The sequence below is a fragment of the Littorina saxatilis genome, linkage group LG16 (genome assembly GCF_037325665.1).
Source record: "Littorina saxatilis isolate snail1 linkage group LG16, US_GU_Lsax_2.0, whole genome shotgun sequence".
Lineage (NCBI taxonomy): Eukaryota > Metazoa > Mollusca > Gastropoda > Littorinimorpha > Littorinidae > Littorina > Littorina saxatilis.
The window spans coordinates 30,813,884-30,833,562 of NC_090260.1; the positions used below are offsets into that span (position 1 = coordinate 30,813,884).

General features: G+C 45.7%; 1 protein-coding gene across 2 annotated transcripts in view; it reads right to left on the bottom strand.

The window, feature by feature from the left end:
* Positions 1–19,679, bottom strand: part of LOC138950809 (intermembrane lipid transfer protein VPS13A-like) — a gene marked incomplete at its 3' end in the record, with an annotated part of 220,607 nt that overhangs the window by 123,220 nt on the left and 77,708 nt on the right. For both annotated transcript variants that reach the window (XM_070322526.1, XM_070322527.1), the window contains 4 exon segments: positions 7,900–7,938; positions 11,279–11,435; positions 17,164–17,259; positions 18,764–18,838. In XM_070322526.1, coding sequence (XP_070178627.1) covers positions 7,900–7,938; positions 11,279–11,435; positions 17,164–17,259; positions 18,764–18,838 — 367 coding nt within the window.

Sequence of the window (19,679 nt, forward strand, 5' to 3'; positions counted from 1 at the left end):
GAGGAAGCGACCCGAATTTTCAAGTGATTGGACAATAAAGTAATGAAAGACGGGCGCTGTGGCGGGGTGGTAAGACGTCGGCCTCTAAATCGGAAGGTCGAGGGTTCGAATCCCGGCTGCGGCCGGCTGGTGGGTTAACTTTTTCGCGACGCGCCGCCCGAATACAAGCGTTGACTGATCATGCCGTTGTCAACACGCCGCCAGAATCCGTGCGTAAGGTGCGTGAGTCACTTCGCCACACACCGCCATAATAGTAGCGTTGGAAGTGGAAAATACCACGCTGGGGATTTTCCATACGAAAACCCACGTGATAGGTTCAGAGGTCGGCTGCATTATCATACGCGACAAATAACTCCCAGAACAGTTGATTTCACTGGTTAGTTTGGATACTACAGGTCATTGACGGGACCAACCCATGCCTTAGTTTCATATTTAGGATTCCAAAATGTCGCGAGTTGTCAGTGTTGTTGTTGCGAAGCGGCGTGCAGAAGGCAGGCAGTGACTGTGTGTGCATCAAACAGTGTTGTTGTGATAGATGGATAAGTGAGTGATGAGGGTGATTCGAAAATTTTTAATTAAATTTTCATTTGATTAATATACTTACCCGAGTCACATATTAGCATTGACGCAGTCGAGATGCTAGGTAGACTGAAAAAAACGCTATCCCGTCTATAGTATAAGGGAAGCAACCCAAGCAAAAAAGTAGCAAGCTTGCTACCCTGGGTTGCCTCCCGTAGCGTGCATCACGCCACAGATCTCGTACCCAATACGAGACACCCTCATTCGACTTCTAGAATACAAAGAAACTAAAAGCGGGGAAGGTGGGAGGGAATTACCTATGTGACTCGGGTAAGTATATTAATCAAATGAAAATTTAATTAAAAATTTTCGATTAAATTACATATTCTTACTCCGAGTCACATATTAGCAGATAACTCCAACAAGGTGGTGGGTAAGATCAAAAAGTTCAAACTCACTCTAAAGTTCTGGAGAGACAAAAGCCAGCTGCCGCCAAGGAAGGAATAGGCCGAGACCCATCCTGACAGAGGGCAGCAATGTCTGCAGAACCTGATAAGACAAAATCCTAGCGCCAGAAGCTGTGCGCAGGACATCATCCAAACCCCATAGGCAAAAAAGGCCAAGGCCCTGGAAAAGAGCTCAGGCCGAGCCGAGGGAAAGATAGCATAAGCTATGACAAGGCGGAGGGCGAGAAAATCCCTTGCCGAGAACTGGCCCACTGCCAAAAGTCAGGAAAGGATCCCGTGAGAAAGCAACCACTGACTCACTCTAAACCCTTGCCAGGAACTGGCCCACTGCCAAAGGACAGAAACGGACCGAGAACCACCCTGATTGACAGCCGAGATGTCTCTCAGGCAAGAATGCGAAAGACAACCTCAGAGAGCCAGTAAGCTGTGCCCAGCACTTCTTCCAATTTTCTGAACCGTAAAACAGTCCGGAAAAGGACCCCAGTCTTGGATAAACCCGACCAAGTAGAGGGAAGGACAAGCTGCCCCCCCCCCCCCCCCCCTTAAATGGAAGGAAATGCTAATGGCCTGGAAAAGATCCGTGCGTAAGGTTGCCGGCTAAGCCCTGAAAAGGACCGACCCTCACGGAGACCATAAGGCAAACATGCCAAAGTAAGAAAACTTTGGGATGGAGTGAGGCCCAAAGGCCGTTGAGAGAACAGTCAGCTCCGGAAGAGTGACCAAACTCCAAACCGGAAAGAGAGAGACGCCTGAGTATCAAGTACCAGGGTCCACCTCAATGAGCAAAACTCAAGGGAGACGGTCACCAGTCGTCTCCTGCCCCTCCCTGCGCAAGCAGAGAGAGGGGTAAAAAAAAAAGGGGACGAAGCGACCTAAGGTAGTGCCTAAGCACCGCAAATGCGGACCCGCAGTGGCCAAATCCTAATGTGACCGGAGACCGGAAACAAAATGACGAAAGCCAGCGTGATCTCAGAGCAGACTGCTTGTAGGTAATTGAAAATGAATCAAAAAACCCGAAACAGAAAGGACGAAGCTGGTAAGAAAGACGGAAAACCGTGAAGCGAACCAGCCGTCAGCCTCCCGAGACCAGAGTTCTCAGTAATAGTCATAGTTGCAAGTGAAGAAGGGGTGACCAGGCCGGAAGCCCAACCCGGCAGAAATCGTCCCAACTCACATCATGCAAGCATGATGGAGAAGAGGAAGAGACGAAATCCGCAGTCACAAGAACCAATTGCCAAAGTCGCAACACGACAGGCAGGAGACTATAACACAGGCTAAGGCCGAGAGCCTTGCTGCCCGTAGGCCGGTCATTGCGCCAAAGTACTCAAAGTACACAGGCACAGTAAGAAACCAAAAGTTTCGGCCGCCGAAAAAGATGCTGGCCTAGAGGCCAGCACCGAGAAAACTGGAACATTAGCTAGACCTCTGCCCAAAAAGGGGAGGAGTAGCCAAAAAACCTGAGAAAAAGTGACAAGCCAAGAATGACTTCTCAAACATGCGTTGCCCAGACAATGCACCCTCAGGAAAATCTGAATGTTACTTCCGAGGCCAACTCAAGTGAACCTTAAGTTTGGACGAAACACCAGAACGCGTCTGATCGCTAGAGAAAGACAAAGTCAGACTCGGCGAAAGACCAACCTGGACCAAGTCCAGAAGCTGGTGGCAAGAGAAAACGGGGAAGCCCAAAGGCAGAAACCCCCCTTTAAACGGAAATCGACCTCTCGGCACCCATACGCTGGGAAAGAGAAAGAATGTCGAAGCCCGAAGCCACAAGCACAAGGAAAACAACAACCACCACCTCCAATGGATGAAATGGCTGTTGCTCCCGCCGAGGCTAAAACCCCGAAGCCCTAAGGCCGGCTGTTGTTTCAAAAACCCAGCGTCCTATGACGGCTGTGAAAGAAACAATCTCACCTGAGCTGAGGACGTAGGCCGCTTAGGCTGAGTCCGCTAGGTATAGCCTGCTTAGGAGCGGCCTGCTTTTGCTGCTTTCAAATTGAAGCTCAAAAGAAGGGAACCGCTGTTCTCTGTTGGTCTCAATCCCCTGCTTCTGGCATGAGAGGCCAGGCTGCCGGAGAGAGACCGTCCACCAAGGATGACGAACTGAGAATGTTCCTTGTCGACTCCTCAGAAAACCGGGAGTGGGCAAGAAACAAGTCCCTTCCGCACGAGACCGCATGGAAATAGCGCAGAGAGGACAGCCTCATCTGTGCCTCGTTCACCCTTGTAAGTGTGGAGAGGAGTGAGACACTTCCTCCGCGTCCTGCCCTTTACTAAGGGGAAAGGGCGCCAAGTAATCTGCCAGCGCGAGAAAGCGCCCGCAGGAGAGTCTCGGAAATGGAACTGAGTTCCAAAAGTTGTCAGCCCCCTTCCTCAGAGAATAGGAGATTCTGCCCATAGAACGGCAGAACCGAATCCTTCCTCAACGGCTTCGTAAGAAGCGAAAGAAGTTCCGGCGTGACCGGAAAACGGTGCACGCGGACGGGGAAAGGCCAACAGGCGGCTACGAGACGACCTTGGCCAAGGCAACTTCCTCTGGTCCGCTAAGGGCACGAAGGAGGAAGCCTGCGCAGGAGCGGCAAGGCATTCCGATGCCAGCTCCGAAGCTGAACCCTGAGGAACCAGCAACGAAACCGACGCCGGAGGCCACCCCCTGTCGAAGAGGGGGGCTCGGCGAAAAGGCGAAAAGCTACTAAGGGCGATTCTTCAAACCAGAAGTAGCTGCTTCCTCTTTGCCGACCGAAGTCCTTCCTGTTGGCAATCGATTGTGCTCATTCCCTAACTGAGAGGAGGATGAGAGGAATCAAAACCAAGGAAAGTGGGAGAGAGGAGCTCGCGGCCACCACCGGAGTGTGTGGATGCTGCTGTCCCAACAGAGGCAAGAAGCCTGTATGCCCATAGGGCAAGCCTTGTTCGAAATTCACCGGCGACCAAACGGAAGCAGCGGGAACTGAACCGGAAAATCCGGGAGGAGCCGGAAGTGCGGCAGCAACAGCAGCGCTATGCCAAAGCTGGTGCTGAGCCACCTACGAGCTGAAGCTCGGAACCCAAAGGTAGGCCGTAGGCCAGAACCGGAAGTGACAGTAACCTGTGCACTACCCGCTTGACCTACCCTCCTGCCAAGGCCGGAAGCGAAGCTGCCGGAAATGGCTGCCGTGCAAAGGGCAAAGCTCAAACCGGAAAGGGCCATGGGCTGCCCACACACCGATGAACTAACATTTCCAGCCGGAGCCGGAAGAGAAGCTGTCGCGGGCGACTGCTTACGTATAGCGCAGCTCAAGCCGGATAGGATCATAATTTGTCCACCTTCCAACGAGGCACTACTTCCGTGAACCGGAAGTGCCGCTGTCGCGTACGACTGCCGACGTAAGGCAAGGCTCGAACCGGACGTGACAGTAGCCTGTGCACTAACCAGTGAACCTACACTTCCGGTCGGAACCGGAAGAACAGCTGTCGCGGGCGACCGCTGTCATAGGACAAGGCTCGAGCCAGACGTGACAGTAGTCTGTGCACTAGCAAGTGAACCTCTACTTCCGGCCGGAGCTGGAAGCGGCTGCCGCGAACGACTGCTGACGTAAATTCGGAAGCTGGCCAGAGCCGCCGAAGGCAGCTGCTCCTCGTACACGGACCCGAAGTCCGAAACGCCACCTGAAGGGGACGGCTCATAGCCAAAAGAACCCGACAAATGACGCTGCGAGGGAAGGCCGTAAGCCGAACGCCCATCCTGTTGGCCATCGATGAAACTCGCACCCCTGACTAAGAGGAAGATGAGAGTCACCAACAACCGAAGGCAGCTGAAGAGAGGAGCTAGCGGCCACCACCGAAGTGGGTGGCTGCTGCTGTCCCAACAGAGGCAAAAAGCCTGTATGCCCAGGAGAACCCCGTATTCGAAATTCACCGGCGACACAACGGAAGCAGCGGGAACCGAACCGGAAAAGCCGGGAGGAGCAGGGAGTGCAGACGCAACAGCAGAACTATGCCATAGCTGGTGCTGAGGAGTCTGCAAGCCCAACCCGGAAGCCCTAGGCCGGAACCGGAAGTGACAGATGACTGTGCACGACCCGTTTGACCTACATTTCCTGCCCAGGCAGGAAGAGCAGCTGCCGGAAACGGCTGCTGTAGCAGGGCAAGGCTCGAACCGGAAGGGACCATGGGCTGTCCGCAAACCAGTGAACCAACACTTCCGGCCGGAGCCGGAAGCGAAGCTGCCGCGGACGGCTGCTTACGTAATTCGTAGCTCAAACCGGCAGGGACCATGGTCTGTCCGCTGTCCAGTGAACCACTACTTCCGGCCGGAGCCGGAAGGGAAGCTGCCGCGGACGGCTGCTTACGTAATTCGTAGCTCAAACCGGCAGGGACCATGGTCTGTCCGCTGTCCAGTGAACCACTACTTCCGGCCGGAGCCGGAAGGGAAGCTGCCGCGGACGGCTGCTTACGTAATTCGTAGCTCAAACCGGCAGGGACCATGGTCTGTCCGCTGTCCAGTGAACCACTACTTCCGGCCGGAGCCGGAAGTGCAGCTGCCGCGGACGGCTGCTGCGAGCACATACCTTGTGACGACCGTATCCCAAAAGGGACCTGCTCAGGTGCACTCCCGCAAGCGGTAGCCACCGAGCGCCGGCCGAGAAGAGAAACGCCCCCCTGTTCACCGCCTCCAGCACCAACGCCGAAGCCAGCAGGCTGGACAGGCGATCCGGAAACAACAGGAACACAGGAAGCCAACGACCGAGGGTCGCACACCCCCGGGAGGGAGGCAGAGCTGGAAACAGGGTCCGTCCGCGCCATCTCAATTTCTGGAAGCAAAGAGGACAAAAGGCTAGCCACAAGAGTGCCAGCCTCCGGCACAGGCGCCGGGTTCGAAACGGACGTGGTAGCGGTAATGCCCGCCGCCCGCGAGCCAGACGAAGTTTCCTCCGGCGCCGAAAAGGGCACCGAAAAAAAACGAAGTTAGTCTTCGGGTCAGAAACGTGAACCGTGGGGTCCCTAGCCGAAGAAGTAGAAGCCGAGGACTTAGGTTTGCCAGGGCCTTTGCCCTTACTCTCGGCCTTAGCCGCTCGCTTTTTCTCACTATCAGACATGCTGTCACGCGAGAAAACAAACTACTGAAAATACACAAGTCTCTAGGACGTTAAAACTTCAGCAGAATAAACTAGCACAAAGTACAAGTTACAAGCAGGTAATAGTGCTACTGGTCGACGCTAAAAGTCCGAGCACGGACCCAAACTAACCAGCAAAAAACACCACGTGTAAGCGAAAAATGGCGACCAAAATGGCGGCCACAGCAACAAACTACCGAGCAAAATTCACAAGTCCGCGGACGAGAAAATTCTCAGCAGAATGGCAAAGCAAACAACAACAAAATGGAACAATCTCACCGCTAGAAACAGCTATGAGCAGACGGGGAGCCGAGGCTGGTGGGTGTCAAGCAGACAGCAAACAACAGCCTAGGAGCGAAATCAAGCACGACCTGTCTCTCTGGCTGAAAGATGTCGAATGGGGGTGTCTCGTATTGGGTACGAGATCTGTGGCGTGATGCACGCTACGGGAGGCAACCCAGGGTAGCAAGCTTGCTACTTTTTTGCTTGGGTTGCTTCCCTTATACTATAGACGGGATAGCGTTTTTTTCAGTCTACCTAGCATCTCGACTGCGTCAATGCTAATATGTGACTCGGAGTAAGAATATGTAATTTAATGAGTTAGCCAAATCAAGAGCTCGAGGTGTCAATGCTACTTTGGCCAAAACCCAATGCAAGCGGACGGACGCGATTCTGGTGCCGGGAATGTTCTGTGGCCACATGGCTGTGGCGCTTTGTGTTGAGCCGTGCTTCGAAGTGTGGCACACAAAGAAGGATGTTCTCCGTGCATAAACCGAGTTCTAAACAAGTCATTTATACAAAAACTGTAAATACTGTGACAGCAAGTGTTTCTTTTCTTCTATGGATAAAACCCAACGCAATGGGACTCGATTCTGGTGCCTGGAATGTGGTGTGGCGTTTTGCGTTGAGCTGTGCTTCCAAGTGTGGCACTGTAAATACTGTGACAGCAAGTGTTTCTTTTCTTCTACATGGATATATTCATCATAGTCATCACCCAGTCATCTCATTGTCTCATTCAGGTTAGTAAATTCTTTTTTGAGTATTCACTAACAACATTTTGTGCATATTTTCAAACATGTCTGTAGTATTTATGTGGTGCCTATGGACTTTTTTTTATTTAAATTGTTGACATTTTCAATAGCATACCACACAAACACAACAAGCCTTTTGACAAATACAAAGTACATTTCTGAAACAATGAAAGATCTTTCTTTAATTGTGTGCAAAAAGTAAGTCTCCACATGTACTAGTTTTTTTACAATATTTTTTTCAAAATACAATATTTTTTTCAAAATTTTCCAATTTTTGTTGTCAGCAGGCTATTTATTGACATTTTCAATAGCATACCACACAAACACAACAAGCCTTTTGACAAATACAAAGTACATTTCTGAAACAATGAAAGATCTTTCTTTAATTGTGTGCAAAAAGTAAATCTCCACATGTACTAGTTTTTTTACAATATTTTTTTCAAAATACAATATTTTTTTCAAAATGTCCCAATTTTGGTTGTCAGCAGGCTATTTATATGCTTTGGCTCAGGCGTTCTGAGTGTATAGTCATGTCATAGGGTGGACGTGTTGAAAGAGTTAAGTGTGGAGATTTTTCCGATCTCCCAGGTCAACTTATGTGCAGACCTGCTAGTGACTTATCCCCCTTCGTGTGTACATGCAAGCACAAGACCAAGTGCGCATGGAAAAGATCCTACGTAAAATTCCTCTCGTGCTAAAACATGAGTGTACGTGGGAGTTTCAGTCCACGAATGCAGAAGAAGAAGAAAAGTAATGAAAATAAAAACAATGCGACTCTCCACTTACCTCCAACACTCTTCAGCTGTCGGCTCACATTTTTGGACACTGAACGTCATCAAGGGGACAGCAGCAGTGACAGAGAATGCAAGAAACAAGAGGAAACACCATTAATCTTGTTGTCTGAGCATACTACAGTGAAATCCACGCTTAAAAATCTGAAAAAAAATCAGTTCTGAAAAAGGAGGGAGTCTTAAAAGTGACAGAGAACGCAAGAAACAAGAACAAACACCATTAATTTTGTTGTCAAGCATACTTCAGTGAACCCCCCCCACCCCCTTATATTAAGCCTAGCGCAGAACCGCGCGAGGTGACATGCGACTCATTTCGTGGTGGAGGGTCACATTTAGTCAAGCTGTCGAACTCACAGAATGAAACTGAACGCAATGCAATTTTTCAGCAAGACAGTATACTCGTAGCATCGTCAGTCTACCGCTCGTGGCAAAGGCAGTGAAATTGACAAGAAGAGCGGGGTAGTAGTTGTGCTGAGAAGGATAGCACGCTTTTCTGTACCTCTCTTTGTTTTAACTTTATGAGCGTGTTTTTAATCCAAACAATCATATCTATATGTTTTTGGAATCAGGAACCAACAAGGAATAAGATGAAAGTGTTTTTAAATTGATTTCGAAAATTTAATTTTGATCATAATTTTTATATTTTTAATTTTCAGAGCTTGTTTTTAATCCAAATATAACATATTTATATGTTTTTGGAATCAGGAAATGATGAAGAATAAGATGAACGTAAATTTGGATCGTTTTATAATTATTTTTTTTTCTCACAATTTTCAGATTTTGTAATAAGCAAAGTCATCAATTAATTTGTAAGCCACCAAGCTGAAATGCAATACCGAAGTCCGGCCTTCGTCGAAGATTGCTTGGCCAAAATTTCAATCAATTTGATTGAAAAATGAGGGTGTGACAGTGCCGCCTCAACTTTTACAAAAAGCCGGATATGACGTCATCAAAGACATTTATCGAAAACGTCCGGTGATATCATTCCCAGGAACTCTCATGTAAAATGTCATAAAGATCGGTCCAGTAGTTTAGTCTGAATCGCTCTACACACACACACGCACAGACAGACAGACAGACACACACACACACACACACACAAACACATACATACACCACGACCCTCGTCTCGATTCCCCCCTCTATGTTAAAACATTTAGTCATAACTTGAATAAATGTAAAAAGGAGGGTGTCTTAAAATGCTTATAACTCCCACATTTATTCAGCGAATTACGTCATATTTGGCATACATTAGTTTGAGATGTGGAATAATAATTTCACAAAGTTTCAAGTATGTAGGTCAAGTGGTTGGATTTTGATGTTTAAAAAAACCAACAAAGTTTATTAGGTTTGCAGGGCTAAAATTGGGTTAGTGTGGCTATATACCACTTAGTGCCAAACATTGTACTTTAGAAAAAATGGAACAAAGGACTGCAGGTGAGAGGAAAGATAACAATTTTTTTTTGTTTGTTTGCTTAACGCCCAGCCGACCACGAAGGGCCATATCAGGGCGGTGCTGCTTTGACATATAACGTGTGCCACACACAAGACGGAAGTCGCAGCACAGGCTTCATGTCTCACCCAGTCACATTATTCTGACACCGGACCAACCAGTCCTAGCACTAACCCCATAATGCCAGACACCAGGCGGAGCAGCCACTAGATTGCCAATTTTAAAGTCTAAGGTATGACCCGGCCGGGGTTCGAACCCACGACCTAAAGATAACAATAATAATGCACTCACCAGAAAACAGCAACATGGAATACATAAACATGAACTAGTTTCGACTTTTCGTCTTCGTCAGTGAAGTCGTTTATGTACTCATGTTGCTGTTTTCTGGCGAGTACATTTTTATTGATATCTTGTTCTTGCACTTTAGAGTCAATCGCTGAATTTGGAAAAGCATTTTTCATTCCTGCATTTCGTACCATAACACAACAGATGATGAAATTCAGGTTGAACGCCGGAGAGGCAACAGTGGTCAATTCTTTCTTTCTTTATTTGGTGTTTAACGTCGTTTTCAACCACGAAGGTTATATCGCGACGGGGAAAGGGGGGGTGATGGGATAGAGCCACTTGTTAATTGTTTCTTGTTCACAAAAGCACTAATCAAAAAATTGCTCCAGGGGCTTGCAACGTAGTACAATATATTACCTTACTGGGAGAATGCAAGTTTCCAGTACAAAGGACTTAACATTTCTTACATACTGCTTGACTAAAATCTTTACAAACATTGACTATATTCTATACAAGAAACACTTAACAAGGGTAACAAGAAGGGCAAAGCCCATACGACTCACATGCTTGACCTTGACCTTTACATGACCTTGACCTTCAGGGTCAAGGTCAAATAACTAAACCTAGCAATGACATACACTAAGAACTGCTTTACATATTTTAATTTTTTCCTACCAAAATACATGTGACCATGACAAGGTCAAGGTCATCCAAGGTCATGCAACACAAAGCTGTTAATTCAAGACATAGGAAGTACAATGGTGCTTATTGGCTCTTTCTACCATGAGATATGGTCACTTTTAGTGGTTCACTACCTTATTTTGGTCACATTTCATAAGGGTCAAAGTGACCTTGACCTTGATCATATGTGACCAAATGTGTCTCATGATGAAAGCATAACATGTGCCCCACATAATTTTTAAGTTTGAAACAGTTATCTTCCATAGTTCAGGGTCAAGGTCACTTCAAAATATGTATACAATCCAACTTTGAAGAGCTCCTGTGACCTTGACCTTGAAGCAAGGTAAACCAAACTGGTATCAAAAGATGGGGCTTACTTTGCCCTATATATCATATATAGGTGAGGTATTCAATCTCAAAAACTTCAGAGAAAATGGGAAAAATAGCTGTTTTTTAGACAACATTTATGGCCCCTGCGACCTTGACCTTGAAGCAAGGTCAAGATGCTATGTATGTTTTTTGGGGCCTTGTCATCATACACCATCCTGCCAAATTTGGTACTGATAGACTGAATAGTGTCCAAGAAATATCCAACGTTAAAGTTTTCCGGACGGACGGACGACTCGGGAGAGTACATAGACTCACTTTTGCTTCGCATGCGAGTCAAAAAGGAGAAACAGAATCCGTTAGTCGCCTCTTACGACATGCTGGGGTGCATCGGGTAAATTCTTCCCCCTAACCCGCGGGGGGACCAGGGAGGGGTAAATCCTTCCCCCTAACCCGCGGGGGGTAACAGTGGTCAATGAGAGACATGATTTGATACTACAGCAGTACCTACGATGTGTGGACCCTCCCTTAAAAGGACACCTGCTCTTGTCTTGGCTGGTCCCAAGGGTGTCCGTTCATCGCAGGTACCACTGTAGTAGGCTACCAGAACAGAGGAATAAATACTCACGCTGGTACTTGAGGTGCTGCACGCAGATGCTGCCCAGGTAAGCGTCGGCCATCATGTCAAAGGTGCGCATCTTGATACAGGTGCCGATGGACTTCACCTGCAGCCTCATGAAAGGTATCTCCTTCTCTTGGTCCTTCTGCCTGATGGACAGGTTCACCTGTCATGGAAAGCACATGGAATTTAGTCAAGGTTCAGCACATTGTTACCATGTAAAGGCTGCTACTAAACTAAAAGCATATGGGTTATTCTCGTGAGCTGTGTACCAGTGGAAACCGTGTTACGAAGGTTTGTTTGTTTGTTTGTTTGTTTGCTTAACACCCAGCCGACCACGATGAGCCATATCAGGGCGGTGCTGCTTTGACATATAACGTGCGCTACACACAAGACAGAAGTCGCAGCACAGGCTTCATGTCTCACCCAGTCACATTATTCTGACACCGGACCAACCAGTCCTAGCACTAACCCCATAATGCGGAGCAGCCACTAGATTGCCAATTTTAGAGTCTTAGGTATGACCCGGCCGGGGTTCGAACCCACGACCTCCCGATCACGGGGCGGATGCCTTACCACTAGGCCAACCGTGCCGGTGTGTTACGAAGGTGACATTTCATTACTTAACCGAGACATTTTAACAATACAAATAGATTTCATTAATAAATACTGGTTGACTTTATATCCTTGGCCTGCAAAGAAAGAATAAGAAATACTTGCATATTTTGTTTGTCTACGTTCGGCAATTTACAAGGGTTTTAAAGTACATAACCTTCATAACATGGAAACCACAGGTTGAGACATGGATTTGAACACTAACAATTAAACAAAAGAAGACAAAAACATATAAAGGTACTATGGTTTTTTTGTGCAGGTCTGTATCTAACTGGAGTAATACTGAAAAAAGTAAAGAGAAATCATTCAACTTGCCATTTAATATACGTCATATAAATTTCAAGGACTGAAATTGTGAAAATTCATGTCAAAAAATGGTACACAGCTTTGGAGAATAACCCATATATACAGTAAAAAAACAAAAAAACTTTTTAAGACCCCCCCAATTTAAGACTCCCTCCTTTTTAAGACCTTGTTTTTTCTGACTCTCTGTTCACAGCCCCTGTGAAATTACCCCCCTTTAAAGATCCCCTCCCTTTTAAGGGCAGGTGGGCCAGTGCAAAATTGACCAAATCGTTCAAAACACTGTTTTGGGTATTTTAGCAGATTATGTTTCCATAACATACCTATCATCCATGTGTGTCGGTGTTTTTGTCAAAAGTGTCCTATTTATCTGTCAATAAAGACAAAATGTGAACATGTGTGGCATTGATTGTCTTCTGTAGTCGATATTCCCCCGCCAAAAAATGTCTCATTTCAAAGGCTAGTTACGGCTTTGTCCTCAGCAAAACAGTGCATTCACGACATACGAAACTGCGCAGCAGCTCTTGACCTATAACATGACATCAGTGTTTTGATGAATGTTCCATTCACTCAGCCACTAGTCCGTTGCAAAGGCAGCAATCGTAATCGAACGGAAATGTCCTTATTTGGAAAGTACTCGACATCCATTGGTTCGTTTCATAAACCGAAATCGGGAACCAGTTTACTTTGTGAGTGCGCATGCTCAGCTTACGAATTTTGCATACGGAAACTACCGAAGAGACTCTCGGCCATGACGGGAACACCCGAAGTTCACTCGGTTTTACAACATCCTGGTTACACATCAAACGATCGGTGACAACCGAAAGCGAATTTTTCCTTGAGAAACAACCTTTGATACGATAACAATGGCTCGAAATAAGAAAGAGGACAATGTCTTTATTAGTTCGGTTAGCAACAACAAGTAGTTCCGCTTTTACTAGGCCAAAGTTTGGATTCTGCCGGTGTTTCCGATACAGAGGAAAGCTTTGATCTCCACGCAGATCCACAGGTCGCCATTTCCGAACACGCCATGCAGCACACTTTTACGTCTCAGCACTGGCTTGCTTTGCGCTGAATTTTAGTCAGTTTCTGTGCAGTATCTCCTCGACAAGCAAGTTGAGCATTTGCTACGCAAAAAAAACAAAAACAGGAGAAAGTATCCAACATCAGTCAGATTATCGGTAATGTTTGGTGGGCCTGCCATTTCACGAACGAAACTGGATCAGCAACTGTTTGTATCAATCTGCACTTTCGTAAATTCCGTCACTGTCTTGACGAACTGTGTCATTTTCTTCACCGCGATACACAGTTCATTGCGAAGAGCTTCCTGACTAAATCGTTCAGATTCCACGTACGATTTGTTGTCAAAAAACAACTCAAACGAAAGTTTCAAACTCATCATCCTCCATCTTGCTTGTCGAAGCACCAAAGTACTGTATCGATGTAAAAACAAAAGCAGAAAACTTCGAGGAAACCAACAAATCGACGAGATAACGGAAGGAAATAAGCCTCGTTCTGGCTCAAGTAAGTTACCGTTAAAAATACCGTTATTCTCGCATGCAAATACAAACGAGAATCGGGTCATTGATACACGTTTAGCGCTGGGGCAGTATCCCCATGCTGGTTGACAGAGGGAAAGAAGGGATGGACGCATAAATTCTCTGCTGGCGTGCTAAAGGCTAAGTAGTTTGCAATTCAAATAAACTAAGCTGTTCATTCATAACACAGTTTTGTCCTTGTATGTCTGTTTCAATAGTGTTTCTGTGGTGTTCAATCTTCAATGTCGTTTTTCTCAGTTCAGCCATTTTGCCTACGGTTACGTCTTGGGTTACGCGATTTCTCTGGCTGTAATTTAGCTAGAGCAATATTTTCTTTTGTAGTTTGTGCAGAATATAACATTCTGGGGGATTACGAAGGGATTTTGCTGAAATTTTATTATAGTCATATCCAGATTATTTCAAAAAATAATTTCGCAAGCGTTACCCTAAAGTTTGACAGTTGTAACAAAGAAGTGTTCCTAACTCCAAATATAAATATAATAAACAAGATCTGCTTCGTAATCCCCTAGAGCATACCCAGAAGGATAAAATAAAACAATAATTAGAAGTGTGACAATCACATCTGATGAAAATCCGTGTATCTCCTGTACTCCACTTTTGTCTGTATTTTGACTGTTTTTGTCGCGTAAAACAAAAACCAGCAACCGAAAATACAAAAAGTGACTATTCTTTGTCATCATTTGTTCATTTCTTTCATAAAATAACATTCAGACACAATAAAACATTCAAAATTAAAAAAAAGGTAGTGCACTGGCCCACCTCCCCTTAACACTATTGTGACTAGCACTGCCACGGCGTTTACGTCCTGCCTGCCCAAGCTTGCCACCAAGAAACTTCCCAAAAATCAGTAACTGTAAAGAAATCTGTCTAGCAAGCTTGAATTAAGTCCAATCACCACCAAATTGTGTGTACTAATTCAAAAATGGATGCCCAGTTCAGTCGTGCTATTTATAAGTTTGTCACGCGATTTGTTTTAGCAAAGGGGGGTGAAAGGGGGGTGAAAGGGGGATAATTTGTGTTTTTTAACGTTTTTTTGTGTGTGTTTTATTTTCTACTGCTTTTTTTAAAAGTTATTTTTTAACAGAAAGTATTATAAATAATGTTATAACCAAACAAGGTGTAAAACCTATGAATTAGCTGAAATATTGTTAACATTGTACACAGAAATAAGGAGACAGTACAAAGAAAAAAACAAGCAAATCACGCATTCACTCACAGCATCCTGACTCAAATGAAACAAAACTGTAGATCTAACACTCACCAAATGATGTCTAGGTAATCCATATTGAATATAAGTCACATTTTCACAACAAAGTACCAACTGTACACCTATGAACAATTCCAAAAGGATTTGAAGGCTCCAGCCATCCATTGTTATCAGTGCTGCCACGCCCCCATAGCTCCTGCACGATTCCGAGATACATGTTCGTCTAGCAGTATCACCGCCAACCACGTGTAGTTTGCCGACTCGTACTAGCAACAACGGGACTGTTTCTTCCTCACTTTCACTGCTTGTATCGCTTTCGTGAGGCGAAAACGATACGTCCGAATCATGCTCTACGGGATCCTCTAGGTCCAACATCCGAAGAATCTCCTCCCGAGACAAGGCTCGCCTTTGATTCATTTTTTTTCCTCAAAAACGCACACAAATCAGGCGGATTTGCAAATGGCAGAAGGGGACGCCAAGTGTATCAAGGGAAACAACTCAATTTATTTGCAAGCTTCAAAAACCGGGAAGCAATCACGAGTCGTGTACCTTGTATGTCTAATACTAAAATAGTCGCTTCCCGTCCGTGGGCGTTGCAGCGCTATTACTAATATAGTCGCATCCCGTCACGAAAGTGTTAAGACCCGATTTTCCAAAGTTTTTAGAGGTCGTTTCTTTCTTTCTTTCTTTCTTTATTTGGTGTTTAACATCGTTTTCAACCATTCAAGGTTATATCGCGACGGGGGAAGGGGGGAGATGGGATAGAGCCACTTGTTAATTGTTTCTTGTTCACAAAAGCACTAATCAAAAAATTGCTCCAGGGGCTTGCAACGTAGTACAATGTATTACCTTAATGGGAGAATGCAAGTTTCCAGTACAAAGGACTTAACATTTCTTACATACTGCTTGACTAAAATCTTTACAAAAATTGACTATATTCCATACAAGAAACACTTAACAAGGGTAAAAAGAGAAACAGAATCCGTTAGTCGCCTCTTACGACATGCTGGGGAGCATCGGGTAAATTCTTCTCCCTAACCCGCGGAGGGTAACAACAAGAGTCGCGCTACCCATTTAGAACTACTTGGTTTTGTGTGGGTATCCGTGTTCATGCACTAGGCCTCCAAAATGAACAGTTTACAGATGCACAGTCCACAGAAGCGTCGTAAAGATATTAAACTTTGACACTGCGCACATAAAACATATTTTTAACATTATGAAAAGGACTAAAAGTACTCGCGAAGATTGCTGATTGAGGTTCGTCAAACACGCCTTTTTCACCACGCAGATCCCGGTCTTCGGCAAGCAGTGGTGGGCGCGAAAAACCAAGCGCATGCGCATTGAGGCACAAAGTTAACAAGAAGAGCAAACGCTCGATCGAGTCACTTTCGCAGTTCTGAATATTATATGAGGCATCAGATGGACAGGAAGAAATTGCTATTCACAACACAATGAGTCACGTTCACATAAAATTTGAGCCCGGTCACTTTTATAGTTTCCGAGAAAAGCCCAACGTTAAGTTGTGTGTTGCCGAACAGAAAAGGCTAGTTATCTCCCTTGTTTTTCTGATAACGTTCGTAAAAGGCTACAGATGTAAATACTTTGATGTAAAGAATAATCCTACAAAGTTTCAATCACATCCGATGAACTTTGTCAAAGATATAAAATGTCTAATTTTTCCTTTGACGCTGACCTGTGACCTTGAAAAAGGTCAAAGGTCAACGAAACCATCGTTAAAGTGTAGAGGTCATTGGAGGTCACGACTAAACAAAATATGAGCCCGATCGCTTTGATAGTTTCCGAGAAAAGTTTGTCAAAGATATAAAATGTCTAATTTTTCCTTTGACGCTGACCTGTGACCTTGAAAAAGGTCAAAGGTCAACGAAACCATCGTTAAAGTGTAGAGGTCATTGGAGGTCACGACTAAACAAAATATGAGCCCGATCGCTTTGATAGTTTCCGAGAAAAGTCCAACGTTAAGGTGGTGTCTACGGACGGCCGGCCGGACGGCCGGCCGGACGGCCGGCCGGACGGCCGGACAGACTAACACTGACCGATTACATAGAGTCACTTTTTCTCAAGTGACTCAAAAATAGAGAGGAAATCCCCACCACCGACGAATGTTCGTCTGACGAAGGTTGAATCTGGATGTCCCTATTATAGGTCTTAAAGGGGGGGTTCCACTGAGTAGATAAATTGTGAAGATGTACCTCCTTGATCTCAAAGAGGAGCTCCATGTCAGTGAAGTTGACGTACTCCATGGACGTTGTTCTCTGCATCTTGTTCTGACTACTGCTCCCCTTCTGCTGCAACAGAATATGACAAGGGAATAAACCTGCACTGGATAAGGATAAGATTCATATAGTTGCCCTGCAAAGGGATTTCCTCACGAACGTGAAGAAGAAGAAGAAGAAGAAGTCCTGTGAGGTTACCCTCATGGAAATTCGGGCTGCTTTCTCCCTGGGGAAAAGCAAGCTGCTATACAGTATACGGCGCTACCCTTTTTTTTTTTTCCTAGCATGCCTGTATGGATGTTTCCAAGCCCTGAGGCTTTCGCTGTGAACTTGGGTTCTTTATCGTGCGCATGCGTACACACGGGGGTGTTCGTACACCGCGGAGAGTCTGCACAAAGTTGACTCTGGGAAATAAATCCCTCGCCGAACGTGGGGATCATACCCACACCAATAACGACAACGGGTTTTGAAGCCTGGGAGCGCCGTTACCGACTGAGCTAATTCCCCGCTGCAGTCAAAGGTCACAAGGCCAAAGAACTTTCATCACATTCAACAGGATTTAACAGACCTGCTAATCCTTGTGAAGCCTCAATTGAAGCAATTTACAATTATTTGGAATTTTCAGCGTAGGTTAATGGCGTTTTAAGTTTTTTTGAATTTATTCCAATATCCACATTTATGCCATCTTGCACAAGAATAGACATTTTTAAGAATGTTCCATCCAAATGTAGGAACATGAAATGTCCATTTGAGGGTGGCTGCAGTGCCACTTTTCAATTTCAGTGTGGAACTTCTTTCATATTTTGACCGCTACACAAAGTGAGAGTCAGAAATGAGTATCAGGGCTCACAAGAAAGAGCAAACATGATAGTGATTAGTTGTTTGAGTTTAACAATCTTAACCTTGGCGTAACAGCAAAGCAATTGCTCTTAAAACGTAGCATGCTTCGTCGAAAGTTTAGTAGTTAGCAGCTCTGAGGAATAAAACCTGCACTGCAGTCATACGTCACAAGGGCCAAAGAACTTTCATCCCATAGAACAGGATTAACATTCTTTCTTAATGTTCTCTGGTGAAGTGAAGCGAGGTATAAAGGAGGGGAGGGGGCGAGCTTGGGAGACAAGAGAAAGAAAGAAGTTTTTTGTTTGTTTGTTTGTTGGTTTGTTTGCTTAACGCCCAGCCGACCACGAAGGGCCATATCAGGGCGGTGCTGCTTTGACATATAACGTGCGCCACACACAAGACAGAAGTCGCAGCACAGGCTTCATGTCTCACCCAGTCACATTATTCTGACACCGGACCAACCAGTCCTAGCACTAACCCCATAATGCCAGACGCCAGGCGGAGCAGCCGCTAGATTGCCAATTTTAAAGTCTTAGGTATGACCCGGCCGGGGTTCGAACCCACGACCTCCCGATCACGGGGCGGACGCCTTACCACTAGGCCAACCGTGCCGGTTTCTCAAACCATACAATGAAGACAACATCCAAGCCGTAAAACCAGGAGAGTGGGACACATACATAAGTAACAGTTTGCTGGACAGACAAGATGAAAAGTCAGGCTTTCAAATCTTCCCTACCTCCGCGGCCAACATCGCAGCCGAGCTCAGGACACGATTCGGATTTATCTCTTGAGGACGCAGATCGCTGAGGCCCTGCAACAAGCATTGTCAAAACTGTACAGTTGAACCCCCCTTTTAAGACCCCCCAATGTAAGACTCCTTCCCTTATAAGAACCTGTTTTCTCAGACTTTCTGTTCAAAACCTCTGTAAATGTACCCCCATTTTAAGACTCCGTGCTTTTTAAGACCTGATTTTCTCAGATTGTTCGAGGTCTTAAAAGGGGGGTTCCATCCACTGTATTGCCTGAGGGACGGAAGGGCTCCCGCAAAAAGGAAAGAAGACCATAGGCCCCTCAAGGTTTGTTTTTTCAATCATTTCATGCATCCAAGCACGAATAAAATAGATATGGCCTCACATTTTCACAAAGACAGACATACGCACGTGCTCTCTCCCAAAACACACCAACATCACTCTTCAACCCTCTCTCTCTCTCTCTGACTCTCTCTGTCTCTCTCTCTCTCTCTCTCTCTGTGTCTCTCACTCTGTCTCTCTCTCTCTCTGTCTCTCTCTGTCTCTCTATCTCTCTCTCTCTCTGTCTCTCTGTCTGTCTCTCTGTCTCTGTCTCTCTCTCTCTGTCTCTCTCTCTTTTTCTCTCTCTCTCTCTCTCTCTCTACAAACCATCAATCTTCTCTCTCTGTCCCTCTATTTGTATCACAGATAGACACACCCATGCAGGGAATTACACACCTCCCTTCTCCTTCACACAGACAGAGAAAGTATCTCTCACACACACAAGCACAAAGCTGAGTCAAACATACAAACCATCAATCTTCTCTACAAACCATCAATCTTCTCTCTCTGACACTCTATTTGTATCACAGATAGACACACACCCACACACCTCCCTTCTCCTTCACACAGACACCACACCTC